General features: G+C 34.8%; 2 protein-coding genes across 2 annotated transcripts; both read right to left on the minus strand.

Annotated features, from left to right (window-relative positions):
- Positions 1–870: 870 nt before the first annotated feature.
- Positions 871–5,332, minus strand: LOC127264149 (sucrose synthase-like). Its single transcript, XM_051293574.1, has 13 exons — positions 5,199–5,332; positions 4,990–5,095; positions 4,196–4,347; positions 3,919–4,111; positions 3,282–3,617; positions 3,093–3,188; positions 2,839–3,012; positions 2,630–2,746; positions 2,373–2,539; positions 2,040–2,264; positions 1,401–1,964; positions 1,195–1,333; positions 871–1,087 (listed from the first exon to the last, which is right to left on the minus strand). Exons 1-13 carry the CDS (start codon positions 5,294–5,296, stop codon positions 1,058–1,060), a joined length of 2,397 nt encoding a protein of 798 aa, XP_051149531.1. The 5' UTR covers positions 5,297–5,332; the 3' UTR covers positions 871–1,057.
- A 3,763-nt stretch (positions 5,333–9,095) lies between these two features.
- LOC127264057 (conserved oligomeric Golgi complex subunit 3) lies at positions 9,096–17,504 on the minus strand. Its single transcript, XM_051293402.1, has 25 exons — positions 17,105–17,504; positions 16,653–16,736; positions 16,459–16,566; positions 16,000–16,044; positions 15,843–15,917; positions 15,622–15,717; positions 15,220–15,297; positions 14,856–14,941; positions 14,491–14,557; positions 14,306–14,368; positions 14,103–14,204; positions 13,913–14,017; positions 13,553–13,645; positions 12,716–12,804; positions 12,143–12,362; positions 11,384–11,470; positions 11,062–11,178; positions 10,952–10,984; positions 10,725–10,811; positions 10,583–10,645; positions 10,264–10,380; positions 10,051–10,143; positions 9,644–9,766; positions 9,476–9,576; positions 9,096–9,405 (listed from the first exon to the last, which is right to left on the minus strand). The coding sequence occupies exons 1-25, from the start codon at positions 17,201–17,203 to the stop codon at positions 9,276–9,278; spliced, it is 2,361 nt and encodes a 786-aa protein (XP_051149359.1). The 5' UTR covers positions 17,204–17,504; the 3' UTR covers positions 9,096–9,275.
- Positions 17,505–18,024: the final 520 nt, after the last annotated feature.

An 18,024-nucleotide genomic window follows, 5' to 3' on the forward strand; every position in this document is an offset into this window, starting at 1 on the left:
TCATTATATTGGACTTTAATAATATTTTCAAACTTTAGAAAGTTAAAATAACCAAGTGATTAAATTATATAAAATAATAATATTATTTACTATAATCATATAAACTATATATATATATATATATATCATTTGCCCTAGTCTGAATTATTTGGTGACAAAGGATTCCAACCATGCATGCTATAGTGATAAAATAGAGTGTTTATTTGGCATTTCTATTTATTTTTTTTTTTATTTAGACTTTATATTTTATATATATATATATTTATAATAGTCTTATTTACCATTTTTGTCCGTTTTAAAACAATAGTCTCATTTCCATAAATATTTATATCACCATAAAATTATCCTTACTTTTTCATTATTATTACACAAATGTCACTACTTTTTATACTATTACACTCATAAGGACAAAAAAGTCTTTTATTCATATTTTTTTTACCAACTATCAATATAATATCAATATTTTTCAAATCTCGTACCCAACTCAAATAAGAACCATAGTCTTGGGACGGAAGGAGTATTATTTAATCCAAATATAAGGTTTTCAACCCAACCCAACCCAAAATCAAACAAACCCACCTATGAAATTTAGTTTGAAAACCCAAAAAAGAGGCCCAAAACAAATTTTTAGGTAACTTAATTAGAAAAAGAAAATATTAATTTAATCACTTAATCACATTAAAAAGTAACAACAGCCACGACCCGGTTGTGTTTGGCAGCTGGTTTGGACAAAATAGGAAATCGAGTTTAAAATTGAAATAGTAAAAATTTAAATTTAACTTATTGTTTAATATAAAATTAAATTTTAATATAACATAAAAATAAAAAAATAAAAAAATTACCAGAGAACGCTCAAACACATTCATAGTATAACAATTTCAAATTATTAATATATACATAAGCAAAATATGATATGAGCAAATATTTTAAAAACGACGTCGTTCCATGCAATGGATGAACGAACAAACACCTCAAAACAGAGTCCCTTCATTATTAGTTATTACACTTACCAAAGACTGTTTTCATTCCCTTTGTATTTTTCAATCATCCTTTCTTCTTACTCCACAGCCCTCGGGACAGCCTCGGCCTGCACCGTATCGACATCGATTGCATCAAAATCGACAATGTACGTAATTCGAACAACCTAAGATCGAATCAACCGAAATTCAGATCGAAAGTGCCCGAAAAACTTACCAAATGTCGATACTTGAGAGCGTAAAACATCTCAAGATATCGCCGGATCTCGAGCCGGTCGAGCTTCGACACGTACTTCCAAAACCCGTAAACGCCAGCCAACGTCAGCAGCCTGTCCGAATAGATCTGCCACGTGTACCTGCAGACAGACAGCACGATCACGCGTCGTCATTGCATCGATTCGTTCGTGTAATAAGATTACTCACTTCTCGCGGATACGTTCGAGGCCTCCGGCAGAGATGCTGTCCCAATACGACGGCTCCTTCTTACACCGATTGAAGAAGTTCACGAGAACCTCGGCCACCTGGCCCCCGTTGTAGGGGTCGATGTGGAATCCCGACTTCCCGTCGACGATGATCTCGGCGGGCCCGCCGTGGAGCGTCGCGAACGTCGGGAGCCCGCATGTCATCGCCTCGACGACCGTAAGCCCGAAGGCCTCATAGAACGCGGGCTGGACAAAAATGCCCCTCGTGTCGGCGACACATCGATAGAGCTCGCCGTTGCGGACCCGGTTCATTTGGGAGGAGACCCACCGGAATTGGCCGTTGAGATTGTACTCGTCGATGAGGCCGTACATCTTCTTCATCTCCGCTTGCTCCTCGGCGTCTTTCGACTCTTTCCTCCGGTCGCCGCCGACGATGACGAGGTTCGCGAGCTCCCGTAGCTTTGGAGTCTTGGCGTATAGCTCGACGAGCCCCGTTAGGTTCTTGACGCGGTCGAGCCTCGCCATTGTGAATATGATCGGCTTCGTCTTGTCTTTCAGGACACACCTGACATGGCCGAAACAGATCAAAACGTTGGGACATACAGTGGAATCGAAACGCGCAAAATGTAATGAAATTTACATGTGTTCGTCGTTCTCGACGTCGCTATAAAGAAGCTCCTCGATCTCAGGATGGAACGCCGTTAGGCGCTTTTCTGTCTCCGTGTACGGGAAATAGAGGTTCGTGTCGGCGCCGGGAGAGACGATGTTGAACTTAGGATCGAACACGTCGATGCCATGGACAACACGGTATAAACCGGGCATCGTGAACGCCATGTGGCTCTCGTATTGTCCGACTGTGTCCTTGCTACGAATTGATGAAAACGAACATTACTCGACGCAAAATATACGAGGTTACAACATATTCGATTTGAGGATATGTATGCGTATATGTCGTTCTAAGAGGCGAACGAACCTTCCGGCGATCTCTTGGAACGTGCTCGTGATGATGAAGTCGGTGTGATTCATCGCGTATAAATCCGCCGTAAATTGGCACGAGAAGTGATACTTCTCATCGTAATTCTTTAGGTATATGTCCGAATCCGGATACTTTGTCTTCTCAAGCGCATGAGCGATCGTACACTATACAACGAACACAATCAACGACAAACTTAACATCATCGAATCGTAACGTATGTTGATAAAACGAAACGATTCGCGTAGAATAATTACCTGCGTTACGCCTAACTTGTGAGCCAACAACGAGGCCGCGAGATTTCCCTCGCTATAATTCCCGATGATCAAATCCGGCTTTGCTTGTAATTCCGATGTAATCTCCTTCGCGACGTCCTACAAGATCGATTTTTTAAAGGTTACGAGCATTTGACAACCGACGAGCACGCCTATATGCAACAAATAGGCAAGTTTTATCGATGACACACCTCGGCGAAAGTTTCCATATACGGCCACACCTCGAATCGAGAAATCCATTTCCGGACGATCCCCTTCTCGGTTCTAAACGGGACTCGGATAATGTGAGAATGCTCGGTTCCAAACACTTTCTCGAGGCGTTGGCCACATGTGGTTCCAACGGCGTCGGGAAGCAATCGAGTCACCTATTACGAAGCAAAATCAAGAATCGACAAAAAGAAAGAACGGCGCGAAACTCACAAGAGAAATGATCGGGAAAACTAACGATTAGTATGCGAGGCTTGATATCGAGCCCTTGCTCCTTTATACGCTTGAGCATCTCGCGCTCTAACGCCGGAACTTGATCTAAAATGTAGACAACCTTAAACACAAGCGAAGATATCGAGAAACAACGTTAGAATCCATAAATCACGACGAAACAACGAGCCCGAGTCGTTACCAACTCCGTCCTCACCTGGCCTCCGGTGTCGGGATAACCTAAGACATTTTCTTGTGCAAAATAACCGTGCGGCGAGAGAATGACAACGTTGAAAACCATTGGAATCCGGCCGAGAAACTTCTCGAGGGTGCAAGAATCGGGGGCCTCGAGGAGGTCGAGAAGCATCGATATCATCAATGACACACGCCCCGCGTTGTCCCCCCATCCTCTCTCCAATCCGATCTCTTGAAACTTATGCTCGAAATCATCGTACGGAGTCTCCGGCGGGAGCGTCGATAGATATTCCTCCGCCTTCCTCAACACGCCTTGTAATGAGCCGAGGTTCTTTATCCGATCGTTCAGCATCATCGTCTGCAATCATCGATCGATCGATCGAGAAGCAAACCATATTCACATTACTGACATGAGTAGTCTAATCGCTATGTTCATTTGACTCTTTTTTTTGACAAAATTGCTTATAACTCTTTTGTGATTTCAAAATTCAGCTAAATCCTACATTTATTTTAAAAATTGCATAACGTCTCCTTATACTTAAAAAAATTGAAATCCTTTTTTTTTGTTTTTTTCAAAATTTTACTATCCGAACTATGCATGATTTGTCACTCATAAAATATCACATCAAATATTTAAGTACGAGATCTAAATCGACTACCTTGCCCTTGTAATGATGCATTCGAAGGAAATCGAGGAGCGGCGTCATGCTATCGCGGTCGTGGAACATCTTCGCGGAGAGGTGGCGGTTGAGGAACTCGACGCCGTTCCCGATCGACTTGGTGAGCGTCGGCTTCGGGAACGATGCTGTGAACGGTTCGAAATCGAGCTCGAGAACAAACTTGTCATTGGAGCTAAAAAAAAAATCAAACACAGCCATGATCATGATCATGATCACAATCGAAATTAAACTTGACTCGAATCGACTCGGGGCTTACGTCCCGTCGACAAGCTCCTCCTTAAATTGGAGGTACTCCGGTACGGTGAGCTCCTCGACTACGAGCGCATTGACATTGACACGGACGTATTCCCAAACTCCCGGCCTTAGCCGGATCGCCAGCGCCACCCACGGCGGCGACACAATCGCTTCCTACATAATGTAGTAAAAAAAAATAATAATAAAAAACTTCAGACAGATATATATATATATATATATATGATGTAATAATCAATTCAATTCGATAATCGTAGAATGGACAATGAAAAAAAGCTTCAGACATATATAGATGGACCGATATAGATGGGAACTTGGAGGGGCAATTGTCCCCAAACCCCCGCCCCGAAAATATATATATATTTACTTTAATGTAAATAAAATTTATATAAATACATCATTTTTAAAATTGAAATTTACATAAATACATTATTTTGTCCTCTTAAAATTGAAATTCATATATAGTTTGTTATTAATTTTTATTTTAAATTATATTAATATATATAATTTTAATTATAATTTATATAAAGAAAATATAGTTTTTATACTTGCATGATATTTTAGTTCTTTTTTTATCATTTATTGTATCAAGGAAAATCGAAAGAAAAAAGAATTGAAATGACACAGAAAATAACCAAACCGACATATTTTTATATAAAAATTAGGCCTCTCGAAAAAATAAAAAAATAAAAAAATATATATACTAAAATCAAAACTAAACTATAAAAAATAATAGACAAGCTAGTTCCGTCGCTATATGTTGTAATAATAATTAGATTGGATTTAGTTGGATTGGACCTGCGTGGAGTTGAGGACATCCTTGAAGGCATGATCCTGCAAATTTCCATGGAACTCGGACAGCAGCTGGTGAGGCTTCAGAATGCCTTTTCCATGGCCTTCGATCCTGCAAATGATCGATCAATTGTATTTCTATCTCGTTTTTATTGCATCCGAATTAAAATCAGACATCTATCTATCATTAATCAGGAAGAACAGCAGGAACTGACCTGGACAGGAACAGCATGATCTCGTTGCGATGAGCGGCGAGAGTGGCGTCGAGGCGCTCCCGAAGGCTGTGGACGCGGCTCAGGACAGGTTGCGCCATTGGAGAAGACGATACAGCAAATTCGAACCAACTGATTATTAAATTAGAAACTTTCAGACAGGGGAATGAAGATGTCTTGCTTGAAATTTCTTGGATAAATCGAACACTGTTACTCAGATCTGGTAAAGATTGCTTTCCGAAACAGAGGAATTGAAAATTATTATGAGTGGAACCCAGTTCAAGATTCAATTTTTTGTTTTTTGGATTTTAGGACAAGAAATGTTCGAGCGGAGAGAAAAGAGCAATAAAAGTGGGGTTAAGATAATTTTACCTTTAGAGATATTGGAGAAAGAAGACAGCACAAGGGTGTGTTTGTTTGGAAAAATGGATTGAATTTACACTATTCATCCTATTTTTTTTTCCTCCAAAAATATTAAATCAAACCCCTATTTTTTATTTTTTATATTATAGTAAAAATCAATTTTACATTCAAAACATCGCATCAATACCTATTTATATCTCATCGTATAACTATTCAAATTTAAAATTTTTACTATTCAAATCTCAACTCAAAATTCAAATACCAAACAAACACACCCTTAATGTGGGCAGTAGACAAAGCAAATTTGCGATGTAACTGAAAAAGCTTATATATAGTCCAAGTATTTCTAGAAACTGCGACTGTTCTCCAATTATAATAGTCTTTATTTCAACTAAAAATATATTTTACCATATGGTTAGAAAATATACATATATATTTTTTTCTATCGTTCAATTACAAATTAAATATTTTATTTTTTTTTTACAAATATCCTTACTTTACATCACGTCATTACTTTTTACACTAAAAAATAAGGACAAAAATGTCATTTTACTACTTTTAACTACCCACTAATTAGGAATTTTAATCTTTAAATATTAATTATTATATTAAAATTCATAGTACAAATTAAAAATATTTTTGTAAAAATACTTCAATTAGTGTCTTATCTAAAAAAATATATAAATATAATAATATTTTTAATGTAAATTACAATGATACAAAAGATAAATGTGACGCGAACAGTAGAAGTATATATTTTTACTTTAAATTGTTTAATAATCTCTCCGTTCCAAACACTATGCAATATTTGTGTTTGGCACGAGAATTTAGATGAGAAGTATTAAGTATGATAATTTAAGATAATTTGGATATTAAGTGATATAATTGAAGAAAGAAGTGATTATTTGTTTTTTTATTCGAGTGCTGTGATGAAATAAAGTGAAGTATATATTAATACATATATATAAATATTATTAATTATTTCTAAATTTAAAAATATTACAGTAAGTTTAAGACAAATAAAAAAAAATATTACAGAATATTTAAGACGAAAGAAATACAAAATAATTATTTTAAAATTATCTTCTTATAAATATTTGTAATTGGAATATAGAAGGTAATAGTATGCGAAAAACCGAGGTCTTGTCAGCTTTAATGGATTCCAGAAAGAGAAAGAGGAGAGATGGACGGTGTGGATTAAAAGATGGTAAGGGCTAGATGATCGGACGGTGGACGCAATATTGTTTATCCAAATCTGGGATTTGCTGGTTTTCAGAGGCCAAAGTAAAATTGACTGGACAGACAGGTGGAGGAGAGTTTGGGAAGTACAGTTAAAACGACGACGTTTCAGGAATTAAAGAAATTTATACGAGGTCCGGGACTAGAAATGAGCACGTGTACGGATACAAGTGGGCAGAGTTCCCGGGAGCTCCTGTGGTCTTTGACTTTGCTGACAGTGACGACTAACGCCGTGTCCTGTCGTTACTGTCGGCTCATTTTCATGGAAATAAAATTAGGACGTATTTTTTCGGTAAATTTGGGGTTACCTTCTATTTTGGAATTTAATTTTACTTTTTTTTATTATGTAACTATAAAGGGTGTTTTTTTTTTTAAATAATAATAATAAAATTTCAGGTCTTTATTTCTTTAGAGTCCACTTCTGGAAAAATATTAATATATTTTTTATATTAAATTGAATATTGATTTTTAAAAATTCAAATATTTTGGGATTGTTTGTTTAGACTTAAATTTATTTTTCTACTACTTAATAAACATGGTTTCTAATAAGGGTGTGTTTGTTTGGGGGATTGGATTGGATTTATACTATTCATCCCATTTTTTCCCCTTCCCAAAACATCAAATCAAACACGTATTTTTTATTTTTTATATTATATTAAAAATTAATTTTATATTCAAAACATCACATCAACACATATTTATATCACATCATACAATTATTCAAATTCAAAATTTTTATTATTCAAATCCCAACTCAAAATCCAAACCCCCAAACAAACACACCCTAAAATATCATACTAAAATATTTATTACATTAAAACTCAAACTTAAAAGTATGTTTTTTTTGGTTTTTTTTTTCTTGAATTTAATATTAGAATTATGTATTTTTTTGTCGTTTACAAAATATTAAATCAAATATTGTTTAAATACAAATCCTAGATCAAAAAATTTCAATAAAAAAGAAACAAATCTTTTTGCTGATTTTTTTGGATTGATTTATAGCAATAACAAATAAATCACAATAATTATTTAATTTTATTTATTAAAAAATAATATAGTTAAAAATGATTATTACTTCCTCCATCTACAATAAATATGTTCATAGTTGAACACAGATTTTAATAATTATATTAATTGATTGCGACATAAAATATAAATATTTAGAAAGTATGTGAGAAAATTTTAAATAAATTAAATGTAAATTATTGTGTCATATTGATAAATAAGTATAATATTAAAGAATATGTAAGAATGATTTGTTATAAATAAATAAATATATATTGAATGGACGAAAAGAATATTATTTTTTTAACGGATAAGGCTATTTTTTTTTAATAACTTAAAGGTATTGACAGCAAAGGTAAAAGGAAATGCGTAAATGTGGCTATATTCCCTTTATAATTATTTTTATCTATTTATCAGTTCATTATTACGATTTTTTTTTTTTATAAATTTATATTGTTTTATTTTATAAAATACTATCAAATTCTTTTTTAAATTGAAAAAATAATATACATTGAATAATAAATTTTTTAAAAATTGACAATTACTAATAAAAAGAATGGGTTTACTCAACATTATATATATTTATATAATTTATATTTTACATAAAAATAGATATCTAATTAACACTCAAACATAAGTGTGTTTTTTTTTGTGATTCGCTTAGAAAAAATTATTTTTAATGTGAAATATAAAAAATTGTGTAAATAAATATAAAAATAATGAACTTATACTATATTAATTTTCTTGAAAAAAATGTGTTAGAAATTATTTAGAAATGAAACAAACATAAAAATTTAAACCTAAACCTCAAAGTTAAATACAAAATTAAAATTTGGTCGTTTTTACAATATTTTATTTTTCAAAAACTATCACAAATATTTTCTACAAAACTTATATTACAAAAATTTGTAACTTCCATTTCGTAGATTTGAAAAATCACCATCTAATCTAGTTTAAGTATATAAATTAATAAACATCAATTTATATCAAAAGTTTAGCAAATATTAAATTGTCATTTATAATTCAATTCTATTGGCCCTTAATTTATGAAAAACTTTCTCACAATTTTAAATTCGGTTAAATGAATAAAATAATTATCCTACTTATATAGGCAAAAAATAAAAAAAAAAAATACATTTGCTTCTGCAGATAACAATAATAATTTATTATTGGACAAATGATTCTTTTTCAAACTAAAGATCTGATTTTTCAAAAACATAGCATCGCATTCAACTAAAAATAGATCAAAATTAAAAAATTTAAAAAAAAAAAAAACTTAAAACACAAACCAAATCCTATAAACCATATATGTTTTGATAGAAAATTTTCTACAGCAAAGAATCAATGGAAGTTCCTAAATATAATTTTTCCATCAAATTTTGAATAAAAAGCAGCTTCTCCTTACTCATCTTCTACGGCGTAAAAAATCATCGATACAAAGAGACAAGTTCTACTAACCTGGACGAGACGGCGTTACATGAGGTTGTCAAGCTGAGCCTGCAGATCGTGCGTCGAGATCATGTTAATTAGCTGTATATCTTGAGGAGCGTACTCCGATTTGAGCAGCGACTGCACTTGAACGTGCGCTTCGACAATGTTGGTCCTGGAAAAAAAAAATCAAGTCGAGATTCAAAAAACGATGTATTGATTATAACAAGTGTAGAAACTCTTACTTGATTGGTCTGAAAAGTATGGCGCGGGTCGCCGGGTTCTGCAGATAAAGCTTCATTTTCTCCATCACTTTCGGCAGCTCTTCTTGCATCGCGGAGCTCACCTATCACATATTCAGACAATATGTTTAATGACAGTGACAAGGAAATAATTTTATAGATCATATGTACCTTCTGAACAATTTCGGAAACTTTTCCAGGAGTCGCGAAAGCTTGATCTTTGAGAGGCTTATTTAGGGAAGACTCTTTTTGATTTTGACTGCCGGAGGACAATGCAACTTTCACGGCAGTAACCTTCAAATACAAATGATTCAAGCGATTGTTACGCCAAACGACGAGTTGCATTTCGGCAAACTCTCCCACATTTTTAACCACTAGAGATCGAAAATTTTAACTAAATGTGAGTGAGCACATGAATGTATGCTTGGTCATATCTTGAGTTTTTTTTATTAGTACGATGCATTTTTTACCGTAGAATAGTATCTACTAAACTAGCATAACTGTTAGGTGTAAAAGCTTTAAAAATCACCACTTAATATATTCATAATCGAATTTCGCGGATAGAACCTGTAACAGACCTTGGTAACGAATGACAACATCGGATCCACGACCAGCTTCGTCACGGACATAATGAACTCCTCACAAGTGGCTTTGAGGCTCTTCTCCAGTTCCTGCATTTTAATTGGATATCGAATGTAAGTTTTGGCGACAAAAAATTATAAACTAGGGTGAAATATAATAACATTGAATTTCATGCGCCCCTTTTTAACATATGAGAGGCAATGGAGTACCTTCTTGGCATCGATCTGACTTTCCAAAACTCGGGGGGACAGAGTTCTAGCCAAAGAAGTAGACCTTGACCAATCAAATAATGAAGCCTGGCCTCTAAGAATTCGTCTCAAATGCTCCTGAAATATGTAATGAACAATGATATTATTGTCGTTGCTGGATAGAAAGGCGAATTCGGTGATGTACACCTTTTGACGTCAGAATATACTCATCGTACTTATAATATAGAGACTAGAAAAAATGATAATCGACACAATTAAGCTTCAACATCGAACTGCAGCTTGATGAAAGATCAAGTGCATGTAATGAGTAAACTATTACCAGTAAATGGGAGAAGTCGAGCTCCTTATGTGTCACTGAGAACTCAATCTCGAATGGCGCAATCTGCAAATAAGGCAGTAATATAATTAACAGAAAAGACCAATAATTGCCGTAATGGAACTTTGTGAATATAAAACAGTACCTGCTCTCTAAGGATGAGAAGATACTTAATGAGGAAGAGCTGTCCATCCATGGTGGATGATCTTTTGGCAACTTGTTTGCTAGCTTTCTGTGAGATCAAATTACTTCATAAGGTTTGCAAATCCGTACACGCATTTGAAATGAAATAGAACATCAATGTAAGGAGAGATGCATGAATTTAGGGCTCCCCCTCCACCTTTTCCACCAGCAATGAATCGAAGTACTCACCTGAATGGACAATGAGCAAAACTCCACTGCTTCCTGATTAGGATAAATTGATTAAAGTGAGTGTATTGAACAATATTCTTGGAAGAAGAGACGACAAGAAAGCGCAGTACCTGGGCCAAACCAGTAAAAACACCAGGTTCTAGAGATCGATATAATTTAGACAGACAGGAGATTGTTTTCTCGAGTGGAGGATACCAAGTCTTGGAAACATCTGGATTTTCAGCTCGCTGCAACCAGAAAATAAGTAATGTTTTACACAGCACAAGAACAAACTCGATTAGAATAGAAATGGATGAAATGAATGTTGGTCGCAAAATTTACATATCAGTAAAATATAGTATCGAAAGAAAGCTTAAGGTTGCTGAACACCACACATAAACAGGAAAGAGCAAGTGCAAGAAAAAAGTGAAAAGATGTTTGTATTACACTTACAGGTGATGTTTCAGACTTTGCCTCAGCCGACTGCTCCAGCTTAGCTGGGTAATCTAGATCATCATCCAATGGAAGATAATTTGCAATCTAAATATGAAATGGAGAAATGTTACTTTTCAACAACCTTATATATATAAATCAATTAAAAAGAAAATGCCAAAACAACTTGAGATAAAGTGACCCAAGATTCTTCCCTGTTGTTGAAATTTCATGAATGAAACAATCTTCAACTATGCAAATGATTTTTTTTCTGTTGTTGAAATATAGCAATTTTCTTTACTGTTTCACATCATCAGTTTGTTTTGAAAATGAAACTCAGTATCAATTCCCTTCCCTTTTCTTATTTGATATTTCCCCACAAATTTAATGTCTCCTCTGTCTCATAGCAGCAAGGCAGTGATACAAAACCACATATCAATTAGTCCGTCGAGAATTCTCTCAAAACAAATTCCTTGGAATCAATCAACTATTTAAGTCAAGGCAACTTATACTTCTACATATCAACAAGATATTGCAAACAATGATTGGACAAATAAACAAATCTCAAATTTCTGGTAGCTCAAACAACAGAATCAGATGCCAAAAGTAGACTAACAATCATGTTTCATCAAGACATTGCTTTAACTCCCACCCAACCGCCAAACAGAAATATAAACATGTTTACTATTTCCAAAGCACATAGAAACAACAGAAATTTCAGAAGAAATTGGGGCAAATAAACTGTAAACCCTGAAAGTCCATTAAGGATACAGAAGTTACCTCATCACGTATGTGCGTTCTAGCACGAAAAGTTAAGCGCTCGTGAATGTCTGCCAATATCCTCTCTAGTGTAGGGCGTAATCCAGCTAACGATTCCCCTCGTCTGTTCACTTGTTCTTCTAGGACTTCAACTTTAAGTATATCAACAAGTTCGCAAAGAATATCAAGGTTCGCTTCATGAATAAGTTTGGGGCGTAAGGTATCATACAAGTAAGTACACCTGCCAAACAATGAATGCAGAATTTGAGTTTTAATGAATTGAAAGATAATTCAAGGTACTGGTGCAGCTGTGCAGGGTGATATATGAAAGAGCCTATAAAACTCTTGGGTAATACAATCCATGTCACATCATTGTAATAAATGACGTAAAGAATAGGTGTATCAGATATCAAATATAGAAGAATGACCGATCTTTTTATTAGACTGATGCAAACCATCTACTAAAGCAAACCACAAAATTATATTATATACTATGAAAGAATGAAAGAATGTCCGCAAAGATAAAAAGGAATGAAGTATACAGAAAAGAAACAATCAACCCTGCTTAAAATATCAATCACACAAAGTACTCACAGTGGATCTATTAATGGAGCCAAACTTGAAACGTCTTCCGAAGATAAAGGGAAGAAGTGGTCAAATAGCTGATGCTCGAGCTGGCACACCTGCAATTTCAGTCATCTCTACTTTATCTATGAATAGAAATGTTAACAGTTACTTTTAATAGTACTCAAAGATTATTAGAAAAGAACAATCTAGATCATCAATCACGTTCACATAACAGACACTGAGAAAATGTGGTACATTGAGAAATGTTACACTTCTTTGTATTGTAATGAGCATGCAATTGATCGAGCATTTAAAGCACATTTATTGATCTAAAAAATCTGCATGCTCAGCATATGTGCATCACATCATCAAAGCTATCACAGTTGAATGGGGAAAGAATAAAGACCTATTAACCATAGTAGGGGTATGGATTAAGAATTTCAGGAAAAACGATCTCAGATTTGGGCTTTGAGTTCATTATCAAATAAAAAGTTGTAGTGCATTCTATTGAATGAATTTTAATAGGACCATTTATTTTCAAATAAAAAGTTCGGTCCTAACTTTCTTTATCACTTATAATTAAGTGCCAACAACATTTACATTCCAATTGCTTAAGTTCTAGTGATACCACCTGCAATAAGCAGGGGAGAATAATCTTTCTATTTGGATATGTCATTATTTCATCTAGAGAATTAGTACAGCCAAATTCAATGGAGTAAGGTCAAGCAATCCCATAGATCATCAATGTCTTCTCGGTGTAATATATCAATCATAATGGGAAGAAACAATCAGAAGAGTTTCTCCATTTAGCTTTTACTAAATCAAATAGACATAAAAAAGTTAAAAACATGTTATCAAGAAAACCTGCATTAAGTATGCACATCCAGATCTTGTCAATGATGGCAAGGCTTCTTTTTTGGAAAATTCAGAGATCCGTTGTTGCACTATACCCCTTACCTAGAATCAAAGATAATACAAAACCACAACATTAAAAAGGGAATCAACATAGATGAACCCAAAAAGATATAAATCCTTCTTGACCAAAAATAATCTTTTTTTTCTTGGTGGGGGGTGGGGAGTGAGGAATCAGCTAAGAATAGATAAAATTGAGAAGTGCTTCTTATCCAACTGCTTTTGATGCTTTCCTTGTAAATGAAACACCTGGTAAAGGAAGAACCAAAGATGTGGAAAGATTGGAGATATAGAATTTGGAAAGCAACTCACCAGCGAAAGCCTCTGTTCACAGTAAAGTTTATGGCATTCAGTGAGTAACTGCACATATTCCTTTCTTGCTTTTCTACTTTCAATTTCTTCCAGTACAGGCTTAAGCTGCAGTTTGCAAATTCTCTAGTTTGAGTCGAGAAATAAAAAAAAAGAATTCACTGGCCAAAAACAGAATTGACCACATTTTCACCTCATTGGCTGCTGCCTTGAATCGAACATATATCACAGATGCCTCCACACCTTCAGAGACAGATGCTTTGTTGCCAGCACTGCTCTTTATTGCTGCCTGAACCTAAAGTGCAAAAAGGAAAATATGATAGATCCATTAACCATGTTATAGAACATATAAAACATATTACTAAAACAATAAAAAAGAGAACAGAGCAGATCCACCTGAGATGATGTGTTCTTGAGGACAGATAATACATGAGAACGAATCATTCCGAGAGCTCGGGACTGCACCAAGTTTGCACACAATCACTTCATTTAAAATCAAGACAGCTGTCTCTCAACCGATGGAGAACTATAGGTAGTCAGCATAGTTATTTTATATTCAACATTGTTGAATTTGTACATACCTGAAGTTGTCGGAATTTGACCAAGTAAACATTGCACTCAGCATACTGTGGATTACTTTCAACATACCTACGCATCAATAAGAAGGTTTTAAACATAGCCAAATAATATGTCAAGGGATCAAAACAAACACCAGGCAAATTCCAGAAACAAAAGTGCACCCTTCATTATAGTTTAATGAAACAGCATATTTCAAAATATCAAGAGAGTATATTCATGCCCCAAAGAGAGACCATGCTGTTTCTCAATTGCTTGTTTTTCATTTTTCAGCAGCATAACCCCACAAAAAAAAAAAAAAAAGCCACACACAAGTACATTAAACTTATGAAAATTATTACAAGTTCTATATTTAAATAAAATAACTTACGATATGCAGTCATCAAGTCTCTTGAGTAAAGGAAGGAAATTCTCATGTGCTACATTCATATTTGGAGAGTAAAAACTGGTCGCAACCTGCAAACAGGACATAGCCTTCCATGATGAAGATTTAAATCCAGATTCTACGTACAGATTTATCCAATCTGTAATAACTACATGTTCCATACTATTGTTTAAAGTTTAAACTAGATATCATATGTGCAATCAAACACTGAACTGTAGTACAACAAAAATCATCAGTTGAACTCTTTGCCAAAATATGGAGAAGCATAAGATGATAAATTCCACAAAGCCAAAACTGCTAGAGAAAGTAAGGAACAAAAATAATGCTCACAATGACATTCAAACCTTACATTCTCCAATTCATCAAAGTAGTTGAGCTTAGCACGAAGAGATTCAGCAAACTCAATTAACCTTTGCTTCTCTATTAGCTGCAACAGAAAAATAACAAATGGACAAGGTCATGGAACTAAGTTTTCATAAAGTCTGCATTTCATTATCTATGTATGGTTGATTTCACAATTTATCATTTTATTAAATCGAAATAGCTGAAATTCTGCAAAAACTAAATATTGAACTATGGTGGATCTAGAAAAAAGCCCAGGTACCAACTTCAAATAAACAGCATTGCTTTATGATATTAGAGCTCCAAAAAGTTAACTAACTTCTTGATAGGAAAACAATCTTTCTCCACAAAGTTCAAATACACTATACGAATTAAAGATCCAGAAGAAAAAATAAAATGTATTAATCACCAGTCTATCGCATGCATCATGGAGTGTTTTTGTCTTTGTTGCGACTGCCTGATGCTGCATTTGTAGCTCATTAAACAATTCAAGGGTTTCATCCACCTGCAGGATGTCATTACAGAAATGGTTTAGTTGATAGAATGCAGGATCAAAAACCCAAAGTGACTATTAAGGGGCATGATTCAGTTACATCACACAGTGCCGCACATAACCAAATTATATCTTGCCTGGTGGAGTATAGTGTCACATGTTTGTATTCTCTCTGTCAACGTCCTCACATAATGCTGGTATTTCTCTTCTGTCTAAATAAACAGCAAAAAGGTGAATCACGTACAAAATCTCCAATCAGAAGAAAACAAAACAATCGGGAAATCTGATGCAAACCTCTGATTTCATGGCTGCTTCAAGGTCAACAAACCATTTGTAGAACTGCAATAAAGAAAATAAATGGTAATTAAGTGAATCAGATTCAACTAAGTCCAAATATTAGTTAAAACATGCAACACAAATTCAAAGTACAAATAATTCTCCATAAAAGCTAATGTATTGGTAGTTATTTAACCCAGAAAGTTCGTCAATAAACATTCAGCCAATGATTGATAAACCAATGAGGAAACAGATAAGACAGAAACACAAATTCTTGGTCCATGGAGCCCATCTCCTAAATGTTCCAAATTCAAAATAGGTATATCAACGAGAAGTTAGGCAATAACCATTACACCATTTCTTTAGACGGCTTAGTTATCAATGATTCTCTAGTAATGTCATGCATATCACTTCAAATAAACATATAAATATTCACAAATACCAGAAGAAAAAGGCGAATAATGAAAGAACAATCACCTCATTTGTGTTTATCAACACTGCACCAATGGCTCCTGAATCCTCTGTAGAGCTATGCTTTGTTGAAATGGACAAACCATTTTGTAGCCCAGCCACTTTCTCTTGTTTCTTGTGATTAAAAACAACAAAAGGGTTAACACATCCGAGCCCTAAATGGATACAACAATGGAACAAAAATCCAACAGAATCCCAACCAGATTTGAGGGAAATGGTCTTTCGGCAACAGCATGGGATAACGCAACAATCGCAGCCTGCTGTTGCTCCGTCAATGGAGCATTCTGATAAATGAAAAAAAGGTGAGATGCATTGAGCTACAATAAGAATTTTATCATCAATTCAATAGCCTATACATTATATGAACACAAGCAGACTCTCCTATGCCAATTCAATTCCAAATTCAGCCATGGAACATAAGCTAGCTTAGATTAATTGAAATCACACTATTCTACAACCACAAAAGAATATCTTTTCTCAAACCAATTTCAGTCGATTCAATCACGATAAGAGGTTCAAACATTGAGAGCTGCAGTGTAGCTAAAACTGAACTAAGATTCAGCAGCAAGCACCAGATCTATCATCGCAGAAACCAAAATCCACTGATCGTACACATCAAATTGTTAAATCGAGGTAAGAATAAATCGAAAACCTGCTCCCAGGTGGACGCAAAATTATAGCCTTTAGAGATCGCGCCGGATTTCGGGACGCTGGCCTTCGCTGCACCAGACGCCCCAACGGTGGCAGCCATTTCCCCTCTTCAGTGAAGCTCCGATTACGATAATCACAGAACCAAGAGCAAAAACACACGCACAGAGACACACTCCACCTAAATCTCGACCTTCAGACGCAGCAGCAGAGCTCCGAAACAGTTTTCTGTTAAAAATACAGAATCGTCAATTGTTTAGAGAATTGACCCAAATCAATGCGCAGGGAGACGTGCTATGGCGAGCAAATCATCCTCTGAAACTTCACTGCGCCGATCTTCACGATGAAGGAAGCCATAGCAGACTCACTAATAGATCGTAGCTCCGTTCCTTCGTTTCTCACCGCTGTAAATTCACCATCGTAACTTTAATTTTATTTTTATTCTAATAAATTTTTCGAAACTAAAATAAATAAATATTTTTTTTTTATTTAATCTAACATATCATTAAAAAAATTAAGAAAATATAGCTTATAAAGTAATCCCTCCGTCTAGAATTACCCACTCTGTTTCGAACTGTCGCCTCGAACCGGTTCGCAGGTTTTCGAACCGCCGGTTAGGGTTCCAAACGAACTCGGCGCAAACCGAACGAAACCGGTTTGAACCGGTGGTTTTTTATTTTAAATCTCTCACCGGCGCAGGCAGGCGCAGAAGAAGAAGAAGAAGAAAGACCAACCTGGTGCTGTGCGGCGGCTGTGGATGGTGTAAATGTGTGAATTAGGGTAAAATTGTGTGTATTTTATGATAATATAGTACTCCCTTTGTCCACGTTGCCGTTTCTGTCCGTAATTTTTCTTTTTGGAAAATGACTACAAATTTTAATCAAAAAAATAATAATATCAATATTAATAAATATAAATAATTAT

This window comes from Andrographis paniculata, unplaced genomic scaffold (genome assembly GCF_009805555.1).
Source record: "Andrographis paniculata isolate CXL003 unplaced genomic scaffold, ASM980555v1 Contig69END, whole genome shotgun sequence".
In the NCBI taxonomy this organism is placed as follows: domain Eukaryota; kingdom Viridiplantae; phylum Streptophyta; class Magnoliopsida; order Lamiales; family Acanthaceae; genus Andrographis; species Andrographis paniculata.